The sequence below is a fragment of the Artemia sp. Qi Xiang Cuo genome, chromosome 4 (genome assembly GCF_049724085.1).
Source record: "Artemia sp. Qi Xiang Cuo chromosome 4, ASM4972408v1, whole genome shotgun sequence".
NCBI lineage: Eukaryota > Metazoa > Arthropoda > Branchiopoda > Anostraca > Artemiidae > Artemia > Artemia sp. Qi Xiang Cuo.
Window position 1 is genome coordinate 34,610,116 of NC_142797.1, and position 25,702 is coordinate 34,635,817.

Here is a 25,702-nt window from a genome sequence, read left to right on the forward strand (position 1 = left end):
CTCTTCTGATCATAGTTTAATATGGCCTTTACTTTTCTTTAGAAAACTTTTTTTTCGGTAAGTTTTTTTAAAGGCAAGTAACCTAATTTATAAACTCAAACATTTGCACTATCAAAAACTTAATTCAATATTAGTTGGACCAATAAGTTGCCGGGAATTGTGAGGGAAATAAGCGTTCTAAACCTGAAAGGGTCTGTCTACCTAGAGTGTTAGGCGAGTGAACCCATTTATAAGCTAAGACAGTTGCGCTAACAAATCTCGAAATACATTTTAAATTTTCTTTTTCCAATGATATGAGACCAGGGTTGCCAACTTTTTGGTCAATAGATATGTCCCTTGAGCATCCAAAAATGTGTCCTTTTCAGCCAAATTATGTCCATAATTTGTCTATAATATGTCCATAATATGTCCATCTTGAAATCTCAGAAAGTAGTTTTTTTTTACGACTTTAAGCATCTTTCAAAGTGGTCAGTTAACATCGAATATAATGAAAACGAAAAAGATTCATTTAGTTCATCCATAAAAAACGAACTACTGTGAAAGCACAAAAGTCATAAAAACATGTAAACAGTAAAAAACTGATTGCCGGAGTTTAAGGCTCATCTTCCTACGAGAGTTCCGCTTGACAGGTCTTCTTTTTCACTTCTTTTGGTAGCTTTTTGCCAATCAGAGTATTTCTTGCGCAGTTCATAAGGTACAATCCAGGAGTCAAGCGACGTTGCGGAGCACTAGGTAAGCTGGGTTGCCCTTCAATCAGGGGGGTGACATCCCCAAAGGCGTAATTACTGGACCTTTGAATAATGCTGAACGAAATAGATGTCTACAAATTCTGATTAGATGCTGATCTACGGAACTGATAGGCGTGGGGGGGGGGGTGGGGGGTTTGCCCTCAAATAACTTTTGACTCTTATAAATGGCACTAAACTTCAATCAAATGAGCCCCATCTGAAGTTTATACAAATATTCTTTCCATAAAACCTTATATACCCCTGGGGCATAACTTACAGCCCTTGTCCCAGAGCTCTTAGGGGTTGTGTAAACGCTGAGGGTATTGTTATATGTTCTTTGGACCATTTTTAACAAAATTTCCGTCTCAAAATTTCTGTTGGATGCATCTAGGGCAAAGAATACGTGTGTGGAGGGGGGTGGCTCCACTTCTCTCCACCAAGGGTGGAGGCTGGGGCTTACTCCAAAGGTGGCACGGCCCTTGTGTATCAAGAATCGTCCTTTAAAAAATTAAACGAAAGGTCGAACATTAGCGTAGAGAGGGGGTTATTGAGGAGGGAGTAGCCCCCGTCATATACGGAATAATTTCTGAACGTTTTAAGTTTTAATGTCACTCCTTACTTTCGGTAGAAAAAACTAGTTTTTGTATTTATTTTTGATCGTTTTTCAGATAATCCCAGGAAATACACCCCCTCTGTGGAAAATTTCCCGACGAAAAATTCTTCTATATAAAGTTCCTCCTATGTAAAATTATTCCGCCGGGAAATACCCCCGGACAATTCCATCTCTGCTGCGAATTCTTCCCAGAAAATTCTTGCTTACGATTCTGCCTTAAAAATACTCCTTACCATGCTTTTATTTGAAGAAATCCCTGTATACATTTAATTTCTGATCCTTTTTAAGGTAATTGGGGAATATCCCGGTTTGGAAAATACCCCCCCCTCCCCATGGAAAGTTTATCCCCCAGAAATTTTCCATGGAGAATTTCTCCTGGTGAAATTCCCCCATGGTAATTTCTACCGTGGAAAATCCCCCCCCCCAAAAAAAAGATCCAAAGAGAATTCCAACTCTGCTGAAAACTTCCCCCTGAGTGTTCCCACAGAGTATCTCTACATGTACAATGGGATCAACAACGAGAAAAAAGACAAATAACAAACATTCTGTATACAAATTCTGGTAAATTCTCCCCATGTAAAATTTCCCCTGAAAAGTTCACCCCCAGAAAATTCCCTCTCAATGGGAAATCCTCCCCATAGAAAATCCATCCCCAAAAGATCTTCTTCTTCCCTTGGAAAATGTCGGTATACTTCCCTATAACAAATACTTTCAATTACAAATGTAAACAATGGGCAAATTTCATCAGTTGTGGCCCTTCCTTTGGTGGTTCTGAAGGGTCATGTCATCTTTAAAGACATGTCTATTGTACCTTTCAACAATACTGAACAAAATGGCTATCTCAAAACTTTGATGAGGCGACTTTCAGGAAAAAAGGGCGTGGGATGGTGGCAAGTTGTCCTCCAATTTTTTGGTCACTTAAAAAGGACACTATATCTTTTAATTTTCACTTAAACGAGCCCTCTTGCGAAATTCTAGTACCATTGGTTCGATATGATCACCCCTGAAAAAGCAACAACAACAAATAAACATGAATCCGTGATGTTTCTTTTAGCAAACATTATAAAATTTCATTTTTATAGATAGGAGCTTGGAACCTCTACAGTGGGGTCCTCTGATACGCTGAATCTGATGGCGTGATTTTCATTAAAATTCTTTGACTTTTATGGGGTGTTTTTCACCTTTTCCAAAAATTTGGCAAATTTTCTCAGGCCCAATAATGGCTAACACTGTATTTAAAAAATATCATATAATTGGAATCAGCACAATAAGCTAACTTTTTGGTACATCTATTGATATCAAAATTGATTCAAGATCATCAAGAATCTAATTTTTTCTTTTGCTAACTTTTCATTTTCAGCTAGTAACCCTTGATAGATAGATAAATGTTTTTGCTTGACTATTGGAAGCCGGAAGCGGTTGTTTACTAAAAAGGGGCCTGCTTGTCTATTATCTTGACTGTACCGTAAAAGCAACAAGAAATAAAATCGTTTATAAATGAAAGAATACAAACTTGTAAAGAATTTCAAGAGTATTTGAATACATTTGTCTGCAGGAAAGAGAAAGCAACTCCGAAAAATAATAACGCTTGTAAAAAAATAACGTTTGTAAAAAAAAAAAATATCAGAAAATAAGCAGTTAAGTAAATTTAGTGCTAGACAAGTAGTTTTAATACTGATTTGGTGAAATATGATATTTTTTTTACAAAAATATGTATCCGGCCGCAAAATATTCTATTTTATGTCATAAATTTGCAAAATATGTCCCTTTTGTGTCCCCAATTTCTAAAATATGTTCCTTTTTTGCCCTATTATGTTATTGTGTCCCGGCACACAGAAATATGTTCTTTGGACACAAAATATGTTCAGTTGGCAACTCTGTATGATAACATTTAGTAAGATTTTTATAGATGGCATTAAATGTAAAAACCCGTGATATGAATAGAAAGTTTTGGGAAAACCTCTGTCTCCATAATAGAAACACAGAAATAGCCTGTTAAATTAAAGCTTCATTATGTTTGTGACCAGAAATGTCAACAGCTTGTTTAGGTAATCCAGCTAAAATAGGAATATTCATTTTTGAATTATGGGCTATTATGAAAATTGCTTGAACTCTGTAAGTTTTTAAATCAAGAGCAGCCTATTCCCAGTATCCCTGTTTTTGGCTAATCTTTCTGCTAAGGTTTTACTTCTCTAATTGTGTAACTCTTCTCAAACTTTTGCTTATCGCTTACTCAGATAAGATTACAACAATAGTAGAGTTTAAGGAACCTTGGAAAGTAGGCAGGCTATTTGAGATAGAAAACTGGAACTTTAAGTAATGAATTGAAAACCATGCTATAGTATCAGTTTAATGCTCGAACTTTCCATGAGGAAACATGGTAAAGGTGCAGAGCAGCAGTTCTCTAAAAGGAGACAATCTAAAAAAGAGGCTCATTTTTAGATTGCTTGTTGTATGTTCTTTCTTTGGTAAATTTTTTGCAGATCATATTATTGACTTACAAATAAAGAAAACATACCACTTGATGCCTTTTTTTATGCTCTTTCCAAATATAATAATCATTTGGTAAATTTTTACTAAATCATATTATTGACTTACAAATAAAGTGAATATACCACTTGATGGCTTTTTTTATGCTCATTCCAAATATAATACTCATTTTTTTCAGAAATTAATTTCATCCCTACCACTATATATACCAATTCAGGGTATATATTTGCACATTAGGAGGGTGGGGGCAAATTTGTTTTCTAATGTAAATGGGAGGTAAGTTTAAACTTTACTCCCAACCCCCCTCTAATGTGCAAATATATACCCTGAATTGGTATGTAGGGATGGGGGTAGAATTCATTTCCAACAAAAATTATCATTATATTGGGAAAGAGCATAAAAAAAGGCATCAAGTGGTATATTCACTTTATTTGTAAGTCAATAATATGATTTGGTAAAAATTTACCAATCTTTTTGTTGGACATGAATTTTAGCCCCCACCCCTATATATACCAATTCAGGGTATATATTTGCACAATAGGGGTGGGATGGGGTAAAGTTTAAACTTACCTCCCATTTACATCAGAAATAAAATTTACACCCACTCCCTAATGTGCAAATATATACCCTGAATTGGTTTAAATAGGGGTAGGGGGTAAAATTCATTTCTGACAAAAATGATTATTATATTTAGAAAGAGCATAAAAAAGGCATCGAGTGGTATGTTACCTTACCTTAATTTGCACTTCGGAGCAAATTAAGGTCCATACTGGATCTGTTGTGCTCCGGGTCAAATGATGGCAAAAATTCGTCACTGTGTTAGGGCCCAGTGACATGCCATAGGAGAGGTCTGCTGGAGAGATGCAATTTAAGCCCACTCAATAGCGGTGGCCACGAGGTTGGTATGACCCGTAAAGACCATTCTCAGTGGTATAGAGTTGACACCGCCGCACAACAGCAACTTCGGATTGAGTATGCGAGATGGTTGGGTATGATAAGCGGCATCAGCCTCCTAGCAAGACACTCATTATGATAAAGTTGGCATCAGTCAGTAGTTGAGTGGGACGGACAGTCCCACTCATATTTCCATGGCTTGTTATTCCATTCCATGTCAAGTCTGGACTTGAAGGACGCAGCCATAGGTGCAGTCGCCATTTCAGCTTGAAGGCTATTCCAATCGTTGACAACACGCTCGGAGAAGAAGTGTTGCCGCGTTCGTGTTTTGACAAAACGTTTTGACAGCTTATGTGAGTGTCCTCTTGTCTGGTGCTGACTTGAATGTTTTGGTAAAGAGGGGGTTATTTGGTTGTGCGTTATACTTGTAGGTCAGCATCATATCACCATGGCGACATCTGAAGACAAGTGTTGGCAGCTGCATGCATTCCAGTCTCTTGTTGTACGGGAGATCTCGTAGGCCAGCTTCGCATTTTGTGACACTTCTCTGAACTCCTTTGATTAGAGTGGTGTCATTCTTATAAGAAGGGGAGGTGAGACACGTACCAAAACCCAAAACGGGTCTAACTATAGCCTTATAGAGCCTTAGAAAGACTGTATAGGAGCGGCTGGTTATAGTGCATTTGAGGAGACCAAGGCTTGAATTTGCTTTTGAAACTGCTTGTTGCCAGTGGCCATGGAACTTCAGTTGTTCATCTATCAGCACTCCTAGATATCTTTCTTCGGGACTTGTCTTTAGTACTAAGCTAGCCGGTGAATTGGGATTGGACATGCTCTACTGGTGACGGAGGTTGCTGCTTCCAAAGTGAAGGACACTGCACTTCGAGGTGTTGAATTCAAGTAGCTAGTCTTGTGCCCACAGTTGGATTTTATGAAGGTCATACTGCAGACTTTGTTGGTTTGCAGGCCCAAACAGCTTGGAGTCATCGGCATAGAGAGTGATGTTGTTTTCTGTTCCGTTCATCATATCGTTGATGTATATAAGGAATAGGTTAGGGCCCAAGACAGTACCTTGGGGGACTCCGCTTACAACATCACATGGTTCGGAGAAGACCTTATCGCCATTAGTTGTGAAGAGTCGAACCTGCTGACTCCAGCCAGTCAGAAAGTCCATGACCCAATCGACCACGTCCGAGTGGGTACCTGCTGCTGAAAGTTTCAATCTGAGACGGTTGTGTGGTACCTTGTCAAAAGCCTTGGCTAGGTCCAGTAAAATCAGGTCCACAGGGGTTCCTTTCTCCAGGTAATCTGTTATGGTGCTGTATGTCTCAAGGAGATTGGTCTCAACCGATTTTCCTGGCAGAAATCCGTGCTGGTGGGGGGAAAGTATATTATTATTACAGAGATGTGTCAAAATATCAGCATTCACAATCTGCTCAAGGGTTTTTGCCACCGCTGAGGTCAGACTGATGGGTCTGTAGTATATGGCTTTGGTGCGGTCACCGTTCTTGAATATTGGGGGTGACATGGGTCAGCTTCCAGTCTTTGGGTACCTTTCTTGAGTCAAGTGACAGTTGGAAAATATTGCATAGTGGTTTTGCAATTTCTTTGGCAAGCTCCTTCAATAGTCTTGGTAAGTCAATAATATGATCTGCATAAAATTTACTCTTTCTTATATTTACTATCAAATTTTTGACAATTCATGGTACCATTTTGAAGTTAAGCCTACTCAGAAAAAATCTGGTAAATTTTTGCCAGTTCATATTATTGACTTACAAATAAAGTGAACATGCTACTCAATGCCCATTTTTATGCTCTTTACAAATATAATAATCATTTTTGTTGGAAAAGAATACTTTAGCCTGTAGACCCATCCCTGGAAGTTTCATTTTCATAACCCAACCCCTTTCCAAGACAGCCAAAAGTAGTTAAAGTAGAATTTTACCAAATTTTACCCCCACCCCTATATATACCAATTCAGGGTATATATTTGCACACTAGGGGGGGGGGGGGAAAGTTCAAACTTACCTCTCATTTGCATCAGAAATTAATTTTACCCCCACTCCTCTAATGTGTAAATATATACCCTGAATTTGTATATATAGGGGTGGGGGTAAAATTCATTTCTGATAAAAATGATTGTTATATTTGGAAAGAGTTTAAAAAAAGGCATCAAGTAGTAGGCCTAAGTTTACTTTATTTGTAATTCAATGATATGAACTGCCAAAAATTTACCAACAAAAAAAACAGACTAGGCTATCAATGCACAACTGGGGCTATAAGAAAGAAACATTGTAAAACTCTTAAAGCAGCTTTAAATAATCCCAAAATAGTTACCTAGGCTATGTCATTTCTAAAATCACTTTACTTTATCCCACCTCCCCCTAGTGTGAAAATATATAGTGCAAATTATGGTATATTCAAATTATATGCTATATTTCCTATGCATCTTTCCATTTCTTGATTACATAACTCTTTTGTTCAAATAAATTTATTGGCAAAGAGCAACATCAACAGAACAAAGAAATAGAAAAATGCAGGGAAATATATAATGCTGTTTCTCTGCACTGTTACCAGAAAAAAAAAATTCTGGAAACTACTGTAACATATTCTAAAGTACAAGCTCAAATCCTTTATAAATGTATATATGCTGTGCCAGGGCCTTGGTCTTTATAAAAACAGTAAAACATTTTCTGATTTGCTGGTTTTTTTTTTTGCTTCTCATCATTGATTGGTTCATAATGTACATGAGCAAAAACCTTATTCTCTAATTTTTCACCCTATTTGGTTTTAATGCTGCTTTTTACTTTTATTTGAAAAGTTTTCTTTTTTTTAAGTTAAAGCATATAATAAGTAAGAGTCAAAACAAACAGTAACTACTATGAATGTTTGAATGTATAACTCAATCCTTAAATAAAAATTCAGTGAACACTCATTTTCATAAGCAAAGCTAGGCTGTATCCTTGTTCTCAAATTCAGACCTAAACATCATTGACAAGCATCATTGACACTTTTTAAAAACAACACATTTTGAGCATATAGGCTACCTTTTTTTGTTCAAGCCACAACAAAAAATGAAAAATAAAGACACTATTCTAGGTTCCAAGGCTATTGGTCTACATAATAAAGTTTCTTTCTCTGCCAGATTAAGCAAATACCTGAATAAAACTCTATAAGATCAATTTGGTATTTTTAAAGCAAAATGTTTAGTTTCTGGTACAACAGATTGAATTGAGCTGAAACAATATGTATTTTGAATAGATATTTGTTTGCCATAACCATAAGAAAACAGATCAAAATACTAACCAATTTTACAGGAATAATAAAAAAAATATCAGAATAAATGCATTATTGGTTAATTTAGCTTTATTATAAGATGTGTATTTGTAGTAAAACACATGAAGTAAATATTTCAATTTTTTTTTTTTTTTGATTTCCACCCTAGTTGGTATTTGTTATGGTTATTGATTACAAAATTTTAATCAAAAAGAGCAATATAGAAGTCCAAAATCAAAACAAATTATGTGCATATTTTACAAATAAAATTTTATTCTCATCAAAGTTGGCAGTTAGATTTCTAAGATAGTTAGTAACAAGTCAAGTCTAATATGCTGATATACCTTAAATTACCTTAAATCACACTTGCTAGCAATAGGTTGAATCCTATATCCTCCAGAGTCAGTGATAATACTGAGTTGACTTGTCTGAGGTGTGCTATGGTTTGTAGAACCACTTGAAACACAATAAGCACATAATTCACAAATAATTCAAGCAAAGTAGTTGCATAGCCCATATGCCTGTAGTTCCAAAGCTCAACTTAGGCATCTCAACATATTATGTTGCTTCTGGTCTGGTATTTGTCTTTTCACTCAGTTATCTTACTGAATGTCAATTTTTATTTATAAATATTCCTTTGTTTATATATTTACTATTGTAATGTTTATCTTTAGACAATCTACCTTAAATTACCTTAAATCATGCTTGCCAGCTGTAGGATGATCCTGTATTTGCAGGTCAGTGAAGATTGTGTGCTGATTGATCAGGTGAGTGCCAAAATAATTGTCAGGGCTTGTTGCGCCATTCCTTGTCAACTAATAATTTGAATGACTCAATACTGGTAGAAGAGACTGTTACCTGGTCTAACAAGTTCCATAGATTCACCACCCAGTTAGAAAAGAATTTGCTATGTAACCTTGAGTTGGCACACTGCTTGAAATTTTTTTATCATGTCCTCTTGTCCTTGAAGAGACATCTGAGATATTCTTTATGGTTCAGCAGCTTGAATGCCATAATCATATCCCCTCTCTTTTGGCAATAAGTCAGTGAGGGTAAATTTAGTTTTTCAAGCCAGGAGGGGTAGGGAATGTTATAGAAACCTTGGATGTTTTTAGTTGTATGCCTCTGAACTGCTTCTAGAGTCTCTTGGCAAGATTTATTAATTATGTTGGCATTGCACATGCCAAATCTCTAGCTTAGGTCAAATTAAACCTTTATAGAATTTTGAAATAACTGATGGTGAATGACTACTGAAAGTTCCCTTAAATATACCAAGAGTCTGACTGGCCTTTGCTGCCATAGTTTGGGCATGCAAACTGAACTTTAGCTGTTCATCAACTAATAGACCCAGATCATATTCAGTACGACTACTGACAATAGGTTGCTTTGTTTTGTCCATTTACTCAATTGAGCGCTGGTGTCTTAAATTTTTATTACCAAAGTGGATAACATTGCATTCCTGGACAGTGAACTTCAGCTTCCAAGTCCCTGCCCAACAAGTAAATGAGTCCAAATCTTCTTTAATGGATTTTTTTTTCTGAACTTTCAACTAAACCAATTACCTTTGAATCATCTACATAAAGGCTTATTTTATTTTTGATGTTACAGGGTGCATCATTAATAAAAATATTAAATAAAGTTGGGCCCAAGACTGTGCCTTGAGGTACTCCACTTTCTCACTTTGACAACAACAGAGAGAAATGATTGTCCATTATCTAGAAAACTTAAATTTCATGAGCAACTAACTTAGTAGTATAATGTTAAAAACTATTATTGATTGAAAATTATTAATGCATGTTCAAATTATGCCTAAAACTTAACTGTAATCTAATATTTAAGTTGTGTTTGCAAAAATGAGTAGAAATGGTCATGTAATAAATTGAATTCAAGACAAACAGAAATTATTATGAGTTAACTATAAAGTCCTATAATATTATAGGTAGAATTGCCTAAGTTCACAGCAGTGTGACTTCCATATATTTTTTTTCTCCTGACCACTTTATGGAAGGGATAGTTGTAGAAATTTTGAGGGGAGAAGGGTCATTAATTTTGAAAGTTCCAGCAGCCTTTTTAAGAGTCGAAAGGGATTGGAAAGCTCCCCTGTTCTTTTTACTGGGGTTTTACTAGACATGAATGGTTAAATTTAGCAATACATATTTTGTCTGTAAAATTTATGTGGTTTAACCAAAGAAAACTATAAGAATTTTGTGCTCATGGTGTTTTGTCAAGTCCTAATGATGTAGCTGCTTGGAAGCTCAAAGGAACAGTACAACCTGGTTTGTCTATACTTACTTGCTTTTTTGTTTGGGAAAATGGTGGGCGTGAGAGGGGGGTTAGTTGCTCTCCAATTACTTTTGACTATCAAAAACGGCACTGGCCCTTTCAATTTTCAATCGAATGAGTCCTTTCTGAAGTTTCTACGACAACGCTTTTTGTAAAAAAAACGTTTTATGCCCCCAGGGCATAACTTAAAACCCTTGCCCTGAGGGCTATGGGAGCAGTATCATCCTCAAAGACCTGATTTTCCAGAACTTTCAACTATGTTGAAAAAAATGGCTATCTCAAAATTTTGATTTATGTGTTTGGGAAAAATGGTGGGCGTGAGAGGGGGGTTAGTTGCTTTCCACTCACTTTTGACTATTAAAAAGGGCACTAGCCCTTTCAATTTCCAATCAAATGAGCCCTTTTGAAGTTTCTACAATAACACTTTCTATAAAAAACCTTATATGCTACCAGGGTATAACTTACAACCCTTGCCCTGGGGGCTCTGAGGGGGTTGTCATCCTAAAACACCTAATTTCCTAAGCTTCTAACTATGTTGAACAAAATGAATATATCAAAGTTCACTTAAATATACCAAGAGTCTGGCTGGCCTTTGCTGCCACAGTTTGGACATAAAAACTCAACATTAGCTATTCATCAACTAATAAACCCAGATAATGTTCAGCATGACTACTGACAATAGGTTGGCTTGTTTTGTCCATTGACTCAATTGAGTACTGGTGTCTTGAATTTTTATTACAAAAGTGGATAACATTGCATTTCTATACATTGAACTTCAGCTTCCAAGTCACTGCCCAACAAGTAAATGAGTCCAAATCTACTTGAATGGTTTCTATTTTTCCTGAACTTGCAACTGAACCAATTTCCTTTGAATCATCTGCATAAAAGCTTATTTTATTTTTGATGTTACAGGGTGCATCATAAATGAAAATATTAAATAAAGTTGGGCCTAAGACCGTGCCTTGAGGTACTCCACTTTCTTACTTTGACAACAACAGAGAGAAATGATTGTCCATTATCTAGATCACTTAAATTTCATGAACAACTAACTGAAAGTATAATGTTAAAAACTATTATTGATTGAAATTTATTAATGCATGTTCAAATTATGCCTAAAACTTAACTGTAATCTAATATTTAAGTTTTGTTTGTAAAAATGAGTAGAAATGGTCATGTAATAAATTGAATTCAAGACAAACAGAAATTATTATGAATCAACTATAAAGTCCTATAATATTATAGGTAATATTGCCTAAGTTCACAGCAGTGTGACTTCCATATATTTGTTTTCTCCTGACCACTTTATGGAAGGGATAGTTGTAGAAATTTTGAGGGGAGAAGGGTCATTAATTTTGAAAGTTCCAGCAGCCTTTTTAAGAGTCAAAAGGGATTGAAAAGCTCCCCTGTCCTTTTTACTGGGGTTTTACTAGACATGAATGGTTAAATTTAGTAATACATATTTTGTCTGTAAAATTTATGTGGTTTAACCAAAGAAAATTATAAGAATTGTGTGCTGATGGTGTTTTGTCAAGTCCTAATGATGTAGCTCCTTGGAAGCTCAAAGGAACAGTACAACCTGGTTTGTCTATACTTACTTGCTTCTATGTTTGGGAAAATGGTGGGCGTGAGAGGGGGGTTAGTTGCTTTCCAATCGCTTCTGACTATTAAATAGGGTACTAGCCCTTTCAATTTCCAATCAAATGAGCCCTTTTGAAGTTTCTACAATAACACTTTCTATAAAAAACCTTATATGCCACCAGGGTATAACTTGCAACAGTTGCCCTGGGGGCTCTGAGGGGGTTGTCATCCTAAAAGACGTAATTTCCAAAACTTTTATCTATGTTGAATAAAATGGATGTCTAAAAATTTTGATTCGATATGTTTGGGGAAAGAGTGGGCGTCAAAAGGGGGATATCATTTTTCCAATTGCTTTCAACAAGTAAATAACCTACTACCCTTTCCATTTTACAATCGAATGAGTCTTTTTTATAGTTTTACGACAACACTTTCTATAAAAAACGTTATATGCCCCCAGGGCATAACTTACAACCCTTGCCCTGAGGGCTGTGGGGGATTATCATCCTCAAAGACATAATTTTCCAGAACTTTCAACTACGTTGAAAAAAATGGCTATCTTAAAATTGTGAATTTATGTGTTTGGGAAAAATGGTGGGCGTGAGAGGGGGGTTAGTTGCCTTCCAATCACTTTTTATTATTAAAAGGGGCACTAGCCATTTCAATTTCCAATTAAATGAGCCCTTTCTGAAGTTTCTACAATAACACTTTCTATAAAAAACCTTATATTCCCCCCAGGCATAACTTACAAACCCCTGCCCTGAGGGCTCTGAGAGGGTTGTCGTACTAAGAGACCTAATTTCCAGAACGTTTACCTACGTTGAACATAATGAATATATCAAAGATTGGATTGGATGTGTTTTCGGGAAATGGTGGGCGTGATAGGGGGTTTAGTTGCCCTCCAATTACTTTCAACTATTAAAAAGGGCACTAGCCCTTTCAATTTTCAATCAAATGAGCCCTTTTTGAAGTTTTACAACAATGCTTTCTATAAAAAAAACCTTATATGCCCCCAGGGCATAACTTACAACCCTTGCCCTGAGGGCTGTGGGGGATTGTCATCCTCAAAGACATATTTTCCAGACCTTTCAACTACGTTGAACAAAACGGCTATCTCAAAATTTAGATTTATGTGTTTGGGGAAATGGCGGGCGTGAGAGGGGGGTTAGTTGCCCTCCAATTACTTTTGACTATTAAAAAGGCCACTAGCCATTTCAATTTCCAATGGAATCAGCCCTTTTTGAAGTTTCTATGACATCACTTTCTATAAAAAACCTTATCTGCCCCCAGGGCATAACTTACAACTCTTGCCCTGAGAGCTGTGGGGGGGGGGGCTGTCATCCTTAAAGACCTAATTTGCCAAAACTTTCAACTATGTTTAACAAAATGGTTATCTGAAAATTTTGATTGGAGGTGTTTGGGGAAAAGATGGGCGTGAGAGGGGGGTTAGTTGCCCTCTAATCACTTTTGACTTTTAAAAAAGGCACCAGCCCTTTGAATTTCCAATCGAATGAGCCTTTTTGAAGTTTCTACTACAATGCTTTCTATAAAAATCTTGTATGCCCCCAGGGCATAACTTACAGCCCTTGCCCTGAGGGCTGTGGGGAAGTGTCCTCCTCAAAAACATCAGTTTTATCTGGAAATCCACTACGCCGAACAAAATGGCTTTCACAAAATTTTGATTGGATGTGTTTCGAGAAATGGTGGGCGTGGAAGGGGTGTTAGTTGCCTTCGAATCACTTCCGACTATTAAAAAGGGCACTTGCTATTCCAATTTCTAATTAAATGAGCCCTTTTCGAAGTTTCTATGACAACTCCTTTGATATGTAGTGCCCGGGTCTAAAAGCAAAAAATAATAATAAATAAATAATACATTATGGCAACATTGTTCTTTACTTAGGCAGCGCGATTTCGTTGCCTTTGATACCAGATGTATTGACAGAAAATTAACTTTAGTCTCACAGGCATGAAAGAATAATTCGAAGCTAACTTTTTTTCCCTATTTTATTCTGAAATTATCAACTTAAATCATAGCTTTTATTTGTGATTTCTTGGCATAATGAAAATAGCATCAGATAAAATGATAAAAACTACTGTAGTCACAAATAGATGTAATACGTCAAAATTTCTATTAAAATGTGTCCATGATGACTCTTTTCATAGAGGCTACTTGCACAATTTGGGGTTTTTGGCTCTTGAACTGCACAAATATTGTTTTGCATTTTTTGGTGTCTTTTGGCAGTGTTCAAATTGTTATAGCCTACTTTGATTAAAAGGGCTACCTTAAAATTTTCATCAAATGCCATGGTCAGGGGGGGGGGGGTAGCAGTAGTGCCTGGGGCATTGGAGGGGTTGTTGTTATGCTTTCAATTGGTTTTCACCCTTAAAAATTTGACTAGAACTTAGTCTGGATTCAATCTAGTCCTCTCCCAAGTCTCTACAGCCATCTGTTCTATATGATGCGACTGGAAAAATAACAATAATAATGATAATGCACGGGAGACACACTGTTCCTTTGTTGATTCTGTCAACCAAAGAGTCTTTCAAACTTAATACTGTGACTTCAGCTTTAATTTCAACATCCAAATGGTGTTAATGCTCTTATATTCCTGTTGTAATAGATAAGTAACTATTGGAAATCAAAGTATGTTACATGTACAATTATTCACAAAGATCTTCATTGGAATTATAACCACAGGTTTGAAATAAATCCTTGGACAAAGAGGACAAAAGGAAAAAATGCAGGAGATTAGGCCTCAAAGGATGTACAACAATACCAGTATAGGAGAAACAGTTTTCTGTTGTTGTTGGAGTGCATTTTAGGGAACCCATTACCACTATTTTTGCTCTAGGGTCTGACTTGGCTCTTCAAGCTCCTGATCTATGCATGATAATAAACATACTTTTCAACAGTATCTAGAAAACTTTGAAAGCCCAATTTCTTACAGATTAATAATTAAGTAAGAAACATGGAAAACATTTTCTAATAAAGCACACTAGGTGATAGATGGAATATTAGCACGTTATTCTTGTAACTTTCTTTGGGTAGACTCCCTGTTTTTATACTATGTCCAAACAATACTGGGATTACTTTTAACATTTTGCTTAGACTAAAACCACAGAGGAGCAAAGGGACTACATGTAAAAAAATCTTTCCATTCTTCTCAAAACTTAAAAACTTTCCATTCTTCTTACTGGCCTATATTTTTACATAGCAGAACCAATCAGTTGGAATTTAATTTCCGCCCCGTGTCGTGGTTACAGATTCCATGCAAAATATTTTAAAAGCAATCAGACTTTTAAAGTAATCCAGAAACAAGGATTGTTTGTCACTTCAGAAATAAGGAATAATGTGATAAATATTTGTGAAAATTATTTCAGAATAAACTAAGGGAAGTAAAGCACACTCTTTGGGATTATAGGAGATTAATATATCTTTTTCTTCTTGCTAAAACTCTGTTTTTTTTACACACCCCATGGATCAGGCATGAATCCAGGATGGTGTCTTATGCTGCTTGTGCTCCTTCTGTTCAATAAGTAGGCTATATTTTTCATACAAGTTTTACTTAATTTTTATATATTTAACTGGCTTTTTGGGCTTTTGTTGAACTTTGAATTTGTGCTTGCCTTAGATTTCTACTACATATATAATTTATTTATCAATGCCTCTTCAGTGGGGTGTGTAGTTATTCTAATACTTGGTTGCATATGACAAATATGTAATTATTTTCTATATAAGAAAGTAATTGCAAGAACATATTTTCTATATGACAAATATGTAATAATTACTGATAAGGATTAATTGTCATTTTAGATATCTTTCAACGTCAGCATTTAGAGCTGCTACACAAACGCATGAAGGTGTAAAACACAGTTCATCTGAAGCTGTATTTTCACGAGAAGACAAATATGGAGCTCATAACTACCATCCAATACCTGTTGCCATTGAAAGAGCCAAAGGCAAGTATTATACTTACTAAAGTTTTATATGAATATTAGGTGTTTGAAATGGTAGCTGCATAGCCATGCTTCCACAAGGAGTAATGGGATCAACAGGGTTGATTTGAGGACTTGCCTGTCAAAAGTTTTGAGAAAAGTGCCTTAAAATGCACTCCAAAGCAACAATTCAATTGACATTTCACCTTCTTAATCCCTCAATTCCCATGGAGATGGGGATGATTGCACTATGCAATTTTATACACATTGACTTAAGAGCTGTGGTCTCTCTAAAGTGTAGTAGTGACAAGTCTATGCCTCTAATTTGCACTGAAAGGGCAATGTACTAATTTTGTTGAAATGAATATTTTCAGATTTATTCATTCACTAAGCCAGAATTATTGTTTTGGTTATGCCTTATCTTAGAAAGTGATCTAATTTTAATGAACAAATTAAAAAAATGTCCTATTTTCATGTGTTTCACTTATTTTTAACATATTTTTCAGTGTAAAAATAAGATTTTTTTTTTTAACTTTAATTCAGGAGATTTGTAAAGGCAAATCCCAGCTATTTTGGCCATAAATCTATTTTCTAAAAAAAAATCATTCTGCTATAACATGATACCAGAATTGTTGTCTCACGTTTAAACATTAGAACCATAGGACATAGGAAAATCAACACATCATAAACTTGCACAGGGGCATAAACTATAATATGGTTTGAAGATGACAGAATGGAAAAGGAAAATGGATTGGAACAAAACCCTATTCAATAGTTTTTGACTGTATGCTCCTATGAGTCTAATCTTTCTCTTGAAACATAAATAAACATTGCAAAATATTGCTGATGCCTCCCAGCAAAGTAAATTTCTACTATCATTTGTTAATCTAAGCATTCTACAGATTTTATATTAGGGGCTTAGATCAGTTGGATTTGTGCTTTTTAATTTGCTGCTGCTTTACAATCTTTCACTATTTCCCCAATTTTTTTCTATAAATAAAAGAAATCAAATGAGGATTTACTGAAAACTCCACAACTAGTTTTTTGATTAAAATATCATGCTACACTAAATTAAAACCCTTTTAAAAATATATTTTAGTGAAGTTAATAGATATATTAGACCCCAACGCCACGGCGATTTTTCAGTAGCACACCACTGATGAAAAACACGCCGCCGTGGAGAAAAATTTTGACTGTGCGCTGGCGTCCAACCGGTACCATCGGTGCTGCAGCGCGTCACCGGTCTGTCTATATTTAGCCTTTTGTTTTTGCAGGGATTTGTTGATTTTGGCTTGCTATGTAAGCTAGCGTGCTAAGTATCTTTGTAAAAGTCTATCGATATTGATTTCTAACCAGGAAATGGGAACGAGAGCTTACAGACAGAATAGGCAGTGGCGTATTTAAGGGGATTTGGGGCCTGGGGTGTGTGCCCCCAGAAATTTCACAAGGTTTTCTTATTGAGCTTATTCTCTCACTGGCAGCAGTCCTCTTGATCTCTTGCAATATAGTTTGATAATTTATTCAAAGTGGCTTGCAGCAATAAAAAAATTTCCACTTAAAGATCTTATTTGGCTTTTATACATCTATTAAGATTATTCATTTTCAAGATCTATTTCTCGTCATGAGCTGTAATTTGTCATTCCCTCAGTCAGTCCATCCCTGTGCTCTAGTTTTTAGCGTGTTTTATTGCAAAATTTTCTCCTTTTTTCAATTTTAATCTTGTAATTAAGGATTTGTCAGTTTCTATCTTTCAAGTTATTCAGCATGCTAGGAAGTGGCAAAATATTTAGAATTGTTAGGATTACAAAGTGTTCTTTTCTGTATTTTTTTTTTTTTTTTCTACATTCATATAACGACCAAACAATGTCATGCATTAACAGATGATTTGAACTGCTTGGATCTATGGTAGTAATGAAAAAGCCACAACATTTTTGATTTGTTTCGAATTTTGAATTCTGAAAACTGTGGGGGGGGGGGGAATACCTTCAATCTTTATGTTGTTTTAAAACGCAGATGAAACCTTTAGCTCAGATCAAAGATTCCAAGTTAAGAATATTTCTAAGATGCAATGATTTGAAAGTATATCCTTGAACTCCTGCAACCAAAGCCATATTTGCTTATTGCATTTTATTGCTCACTAGTCAACTTTGGCGAAACAAGGTGAAAAATAAAATAGGTAGAACCAGAACATATTTTAGATCAGAAACAGATTTTACTTTCTTACTTTAAATTGGGCCTATTTGGCGAAAGTACGGAAATACAAAGTTAACCAATTTCGTATTTTACCATATTTATTCCAGAAAGTTAACTTGAATTTCAGAAAGAAGAGAGGAACAAGATTAAAATCCTCAACTTTTTTTCAAATTTGCGAAACGATTTTAGATTTGGATTCAGCTTTAACTAAATTTAATAGCTAGACTTATCACTACGAGACTTCCTTCGCAGAATTTATAAATTGTACCAGTGAATTTTGGATCATCTCTACCGGATGTTGGGATTGGTATCAAATCAGATTAAAATTTTGGATTCTCTGAGATTCTGCTGTAACTACTCCTTTTTTTTTATCGAGTCCAGCATAATTTTGGACATTTGATCCAAGTTTTACCGGATCTAAAAAAGTTCGGGTTGCTCCCCCCCCCCTCCTCCGTTGCAATGCCCCTGCCTGTTAGAATGGAGATAAAAAACAGCATTCATTTGTTTTTACGTGCATTGCGACCTCCATTGTTCAAACTTTGTCCTAGTTAAGGTCTTTAAACTGGGTCTAATTTAAATAATATAAGGTGGTTACAAGACGTTGTTGTTTTGTTGTTTTTCTTCCTCTTCTCCCAAACGAACTGAGTCCTTAGATTTTTCTGTGTTCTGCTGCACATGAAGAACAAAAGGTGCTTCACCATTGTGAAACACACTTGGTTGAAAGGTATAATACTGTGATTACTGGGTTTCGTTGAGTACCACGGCAGGTATCATGAAAACAGACGCGAAGGAAAGTGACCGCTATCGCGATCACTTTCCTTCTGAAAAAAAACTCTTGATCCTACAGATTTTTGAGTGTTGTTGTTTGTTTTGTGTTTTCCTCGAATCTAGTTGTGTCATTATTAGTGCGGGCCCTCGGGGTTCTGAAGAGCTTCAACAGACTCGTCTGTTTGTTTGGATTTGAACGATATGTCACTTGGGTTGTTTTGAACAGATCTGTTCCTAATAAGAAAATCGGCGTCAGGCAAATCTAATAAGAAAAATCGCCGCGCCATGGCGCCCCACCGTTTTCCTTAAAAATCAGCTATTTGTCGCCAAACAAAAAATCGGCGTTGTATTGGGGTCTAAGATATATTAATTTTAAAATACCAAGCTATCCTGGGGGAAGTAAAGGGCGAAGTCGAAACTTAAAACGGATACAAATGACTACTTCACAGCCTATCTAATATATATCAATAAAACTAGTGCAAACAAACCAGTTAATTTGGTTCCCTTATGCTTTTAGGATTATAAAAAACTAGCGCTTTATTGAAAACACAAAAGTTAAGCATAAAAAACAGGAATATTGATTTGGGAGTCAAAAGTGAGTATGTAACCTGACGACAATAAACGAATCTATAAAGCTTTTCATAGTCTTACACTAGTTGTAACATAAGTAACTTTCAGTATACAATTAAAATTATCTTAAAAATATGATTGTAAAATTACAAATTTTTTTAATAACCGCGAAGTAATTGAACAGCGTACAGAAATATTGGATTGATTTATCAGGTAGCATTTTGGTCTCGCCAGCTATAATACAAATTCGGAGTAATATATAATATTGAGTTGTAGTCACCATGATTTAGTATTACTCGGAATGAGGATAAAATAAAACGTAGTAGGGACTTTGGAAATATGGTTTTTTCTCTCTGTACAACAGTGAATTTCAAGCTATGATACAAATTCTAAAGCTAGTGTATAGTCCTAATAGTATCAAGATGGCTTTACTTAGAACTCATGTACCAACTAATCCTGAAATGTCTTTTTCAGAACCAAAACGAGAGCCAGTCATTAAATTGAGCCATTTTGCAGAAGTGATACCAAATTAAACGTAAATAAAATAAAGCAACAATCCTAAAATGGATTGTTGCTTTATCTTAAAAGGGATTGATCCTTAAAAGCGATTTATAATATTTTTAGTCTTTAAAAAGTGTCCTTAATTGGTTTTCTTTTAATGTACCAAAACTCCTATATTATTTTGTGTTTTCAGTAAAGCGCTTGTTTTTGATAATCCTAAAAGCACAGGGAAACATAATTAGTTGGTTTATTTATACTAGTTTTATTGATATATATTAGATAGGCTGAGAAGTAATGATTTTTGTCCGTTTTAAGTTTCAACTTTGCTCTTTACTCCCCTCGGAAAAACTTTTTTTAATTAATCTTTGTTCTTTTTTTTATTAAAATTTAATGTAGAAACAACGCTGCCATGATCTTTTTTATTTATACGGAATAATGCATGTTCGTTTAAAGTTTCAATGTCATCCCTTAGTTTCAGTTGAAAACCTATTTTTAATATAATTTCTAATTATCACCGATGTATAGGAGACAAGGCACTCCAAGTATATAATGCTGCCAACATTGACAGCTCAGAAAAACTGTCAGTCTGGAACCGTAAATTTATTGTCAATGCTTCACAAAACAGTGAATATTCTTCAGGAACGACTGTTTTTCGATGAGCAAAAAGCTGTTTTTACTTGCCTGACTTCGCCTGAAAAAGCCATAGGGCTTTATAAATCACCTACTGACTAGCAGAAACTAGAAGGCTACAGTAACAAAAGAGAGCTGCTAAAGGGATGATTTAAAAGCTTATATTTATATCTAATCGCTTTTTATAAATTTGACTTGGTTGCACATTCCCATAAAGTGCACTTTCGGTTGTTTTCCCTATTTTTTTCAAATGAAGAAAGTGCCTTTTCCAATGAAATGACTAAAAAAGGGTGTTTTTCAAAACCTAGGCAAGAGCAAAAACTAAGGGGGTACGGACGTCTCTTCCCCTCAATTACCGCCGTTAGAACTAGCACACAGGCTTCATCGCAGAGTGAAGTTTGAAGGTTCAATTGAAACCTGTTGATCATTCAACCATAATTTTTGGTAAATTTTGAGTTGAAAACTTTTTAGTTTTAGTTTAATTTTTTTCGCAATAATTTTTTACTTTTAAGATGAGTAGGCGATTTATAAAACTTACTAAGAGGGTCGGGAGGGGGAGTACATGTGAGGGGTTTTATAAACCTCCAGTGTCCTTTTTAGTGCAATATGCAGGCCTCCCACTGGGTTCATAATTATGAAAAAAGTCCATATTTTTAACTTAGGTTAAATGGTTCAAAATTTAGAAAAAAGGTTCATAAAGTTCATATTTTTCTTGTCATCAGCTGGAAAGCACTTCAGGTTGGTCTCTTTTTCCTCATAAAGGACAAGCGAAGCAAATTTATGTGCAATGGTTTTATTTCGAACGTTTGAAACTGTAACACTGCCTGTTTTGTGAACATACATTTTCTTCTGTTCAAAAAGACATTGTTACATCTAACTTGGTTCCTATATTGCCCTTATATCTTCTTGTACTAAGCTATATTTTAGTCTTTTTCTTTTTACTGGCTTGAGTCTTTGCTACCTTCATAGAGTTTTCTAGTAGTAATATTCCTAAATAGTTGATTTAAGCTTATGAGCTGTAACATAACTTCTTGGCAGAAGATCATAAGTTGATTGATTATTCTTTTTTTTTTCTTTTTTTTTTCACGGATTCACTGCTGGATGATTTGAATCCTGAGACAAGAACAAGCGACTTTGTGAAAATCGTTGGATTTATGCCTTTCCGTGTGAATACTGAAGCTGCCATTGACGAATGGAACTTGCTTCAGCTGGAACCGAGTTTGCCTAAGAACATGACTTCAGCGAGGATTGATGTTTTATGGAACTCGGTTTTTAGTCTGAAAACCATCAAGGACAGACAAAATATCCCCTTGTTTCAAAGATAGTAAAAGCAGCTCTCTGCATGTCGCATGGGAACGCTGATATTGAACGTGATTTTCCCGGTCAGGACGGATCATGACCAAGGAAAAATCATCGATGAAAGTCAAAATGCTCAATGCTAGACTGACAGTCTCTGACGCTCTAAAGAAGTTTGAGAACAGGCCCGAGATAGTCCCTATTACCAGAGAGCTGTTGAATTTGGGGCGAAATGCGTACCAGAGCTATAAACTGTGCCTGGAAACTGAGCAATCTAGACAGGCTGAAGAGGAGTCCAAAAAGAAAGAAGAAGATGAAAAAAAGAGGATATTATCTGAGAAGAAGACCATTGAACACCTGGAAAAAGATTTGATTGAGAAGAAGTCAGTTGAAAAGGAGAAGAGACAAGCAGCAGAAAGGCTTCTTCAAGAAGCTAATGAGAAGCTAAAAGAAGCCATAGATGCCAAACACTTAGTAGAAATAAGCCTTGCACAAAGTATGATCGATGTTTTGATTCAGAAGACGCGGGAAGAAGATGAGGTAGCCAGAGAGGTTGAGTGGATGCAGAACAGAGTAAACAAACGAAAGTCGTCCATAGTTTCTTAGTTTTTTTACAACACGAGGATAAAGTAAAGTGTACTATTTTTTATTATTTTATTTTGTAACTTTATAAAAATTATACTCATTTAACTTAACTCATGAAAAAAAAACAAAAAAAAACAAGAAGAATATGTGCACCAATGATTAAAACACCAAGTGCCACTTTTGTGTCCACAGACAGTTTCTGAGGTGCACATATTGTAATTTAGGTTCATAAAAAGCGCAATCAAAAGTTCATATTTTTGTGGTCAAAAGTTCATAAAGTTCATATTTTTCACAAAAAATCTAGCGGGAGGCCTGAATAGGGCACTTTTGGATGGTAAAATTGATAAAAAGCACGTAGATATATAGGTTTAGGTTTAAAAGAGTTTAAAAGAGTAATAGGTTTAAAATGAGCCTTCCCGGTATATGATTTAAAAAATGAGTGCATCACATTTGCAAAGATAGTGGATTATCTGAAAAGTAAGCATAAGAAGTGACAATCTTTGATTGAAAAAAAAAATCCAAGCTGGAATCAAACGCATGATAATCCAATATGCAGTCCAGCGCTGTATTAGCAGAACCAAACCTCTAGTAATGTAATTTAATATATTGGTGTTTGTAGAACTTTAATTTCGCAGCTTATTAAGGGGGCCTGGAGGAGGAATTTGTGGTGTTCTTGCAAACCTGCAGTTAAGGGTTTTGGACCATAATTATTACAATAATACTATTTTATGCTTACAAGATTTTCCACTTGAGAAGTGGCACCAAAAGTGTTGTTTTGAGTGCTATGTCTCACTTACGAATGGTAGAATTGATAAAAAGCTCGTAGATATGAGCAAAAGTTTTCAAATGAGCCATTAAACAATACTCTAAAAAGTTCTGGTCGCCCACTAGCCCCTGCTTTTCCACTTAAGACATAGCACCAAAAGCACCGTTTTGAGGGCCATTTGAAACTTGTAGATAGTGGAATTTATAGGAAGAAAGTAGATATGAGCAATATTTTTTATATGAGCTATCAAAAATTTATCTAAGATGCTCTGGTAGCCCGCTAGCCCCAACCCTCGAGAAACGGCATAAAAAGTTCCTTTTTCGTGCCATATGGCACTTGTAGACGGCGGAATTTTTTATAAACCATGTACATATGAGAACTAGCTTTTGAATGAACTCTTAAGCCTCTCTCTATGATTTTCTAGTAGCCCGCTAGGCCTGGAAAAAAGAAGAAGAAAAAAGACCATTTTATGGACTGTGGTTCGCTCTTTACTAGGTTGCAGCTATTGTTTCAACCATAAAAAGAGTTCATTGCAAATTCTCCCAGAAACTAGTTAACATTAAAATCTGTGAGACCTAATAGATGGTAGAATTTTAAAAAACCTAGTAAATATAAGCAATAGCTTTTAATTGAGCCATTAAACATCTATCTACGATGGTGTGGTAGCCTGATAATTTTTCAGTAGCGTACTGATGAGCAGACGATTTGTGAAACTTACTAAGAGGGCTGGCAGAGGGAGTTTACGGGAGGGGTTCTTGTAAACCTCCAGTTAAGGGTTGTAGAGCCTAACTATTGCAATAGTGTCTGTTTTATATTGCAGAGTTTTTGCACTTAGGAAGTGGCAACGAAAGTGTTGTTTTCAGTGCTATATCGCACTTGCGAATGGTAAAATGGAAAAAAAAAAGTACGTATATATGAGCAATAGCTTTCAAATGAGCCATTAAACATCACTCTTATAAGTTCTGCTAGCCTCAGCCTTTTCACTTGAGACACGGCACCAAATGGCCGTGTTTAGTGCTATTTGGAACTTGCTGATGGTGGAATTTATATGAAGGACGTAGATATGAGTAATATCTTTTATACGAGCTATAAAAGATATGTCTACGATGTTCTGGTAGCCTGCCTAGTGCCACCCCTTGAGAAATGGCACAAAAAGTGCCATATGGCACTTGATGATGGTTTTAATTGATAAAAAGCACGTAGATATGAGAAATAGCTTTTGAATGAGCCATTAAGCATCTCTCTATGATATTCTAGTAGCCCGCTAGGCCTGTTGAAAAAAAAAAAACGGGAGACAGATCATTGCTACCGATGCAAAAAAATTATTTTCCTTGTTGTTCAAGGAGGGGGACTGTAATTTTAATGTACAAGGCTTTCGACCTTGCTGATTCCAATGGTACACTTTTCATTTTGGTCTGACGCCATTTTCAGGGGGTTTGAGGCTTTTTTTCGAAATGACCGTAAATTTCTTTTCGCAATAAACTTTTACTTTTAAGACGAAACGAAATAATAGTTATTATTCCTGGTTCAGTGCCAGATGGCAATTTTTTTCACTAAGCGATTTTTTTTTCAAAACGTGGTTTTTACTTTTTGGTTAATATGGTATGTGGTTCACTCTTTACTAGGTTGCAGCTACCGCTGCAACTATGATGGTAGTTGGGGTGTGGTGAGATAATAGATATACTGATTGGGAAGTTAGAGAATAAAATACTGATGATTGTGAACATGGTCTTGAAGAATAGAAGTACCTGATAACCTAAATTTTTTTAATAGGCCCCTAAACAAGAAAAATAGCAAGATGGAATATGGTAATTACAGAGGCATTTGCTTGATTTCTGTAGGAAGCAAATTACCCAGTATGCTGACTCATAAAACTAAGATTTCTTATAGATAAAGTTTTTAGAGAAGAATAGAATCGTTTTAGGAAAGCAAAGGATCCGTCGACTAGGTTTCCACTCTTATAAGAATAATTGGGGAATGTCTGAATTATCAGACCCACTTAGATTCACCTGATATAAAAGCTTTACTGATGGTCCTATCCTTCTATACCCTATAAGTAAATTAAATTGATTAGTACTATGTTAGAGAATAATATTGTTGCGGCCAAGGTAAGAAGTAAGGTTAGCTCCCTGTTCAATGTGAAATTAAAGGCTAAGCAGGGTTACGTCCTCCCTCCGTCTACATGGGCTATTTTCATAGAATTTTTCCTAAGGGACCTGGCACAGGCTATAATTGAACGCTGGACTGTATGTAATGGAAGGTAGAACTTCCCCAGACAGATATTATTCATATGATTTTATAGTCCTAGATAAAAAGGCTAGCGAAATAAATGTATTTTTAGAGGTTTTGAGACCTCAGGCTGTGAGAATAGGTTGAAACTTAATGGTAAGAAGATAAAGTTGTTTTAACTAGAAATAAATGAGAATGAAAGTTGTGTCAGGTAACACCGAAACAGTTAAAGTGGATAGATCTACTTACTTTGGTAGGATTATTCTCAAAATAAGTCTGCAAAATAAGGTTCGAATATTGAAAGCCATGAACATGACAGTTGTTGAGAATGACTGTGAAACGTGGACGCTTTGAAAGGATGAGGAAGAT

General features: G+C 35.6%; 1 protein-coding gene across 1 annotated transcript in view; it reads left to right on the forward strand.

The window, feature by feature from the left end:
• Positions 1-3,252: 3,252 nt before the first annotated feature.
• The window catches only part of Oat (Ornithine aminotransferase precursor), a 164,276-nt gene continuing 141,826 nt past the window's right edge, over positions 3,253-25,702 (forward strand). Inside the window, exons 1-2 of the mRNA XM_089088252.1 lie at positions 3,253-3,389; positions 15,674-15,819. Coding sequence (XP_088944378.1) covers positions 3,355-3,389; positions 15,674-15,819 — 181 coding nt within the window. The 5' untranslated portion in view covers positions 3,253-3,354. The remainder of the gene's footprint in view (positions 3,390-15,673; positions 15,820-25,702) is intronic.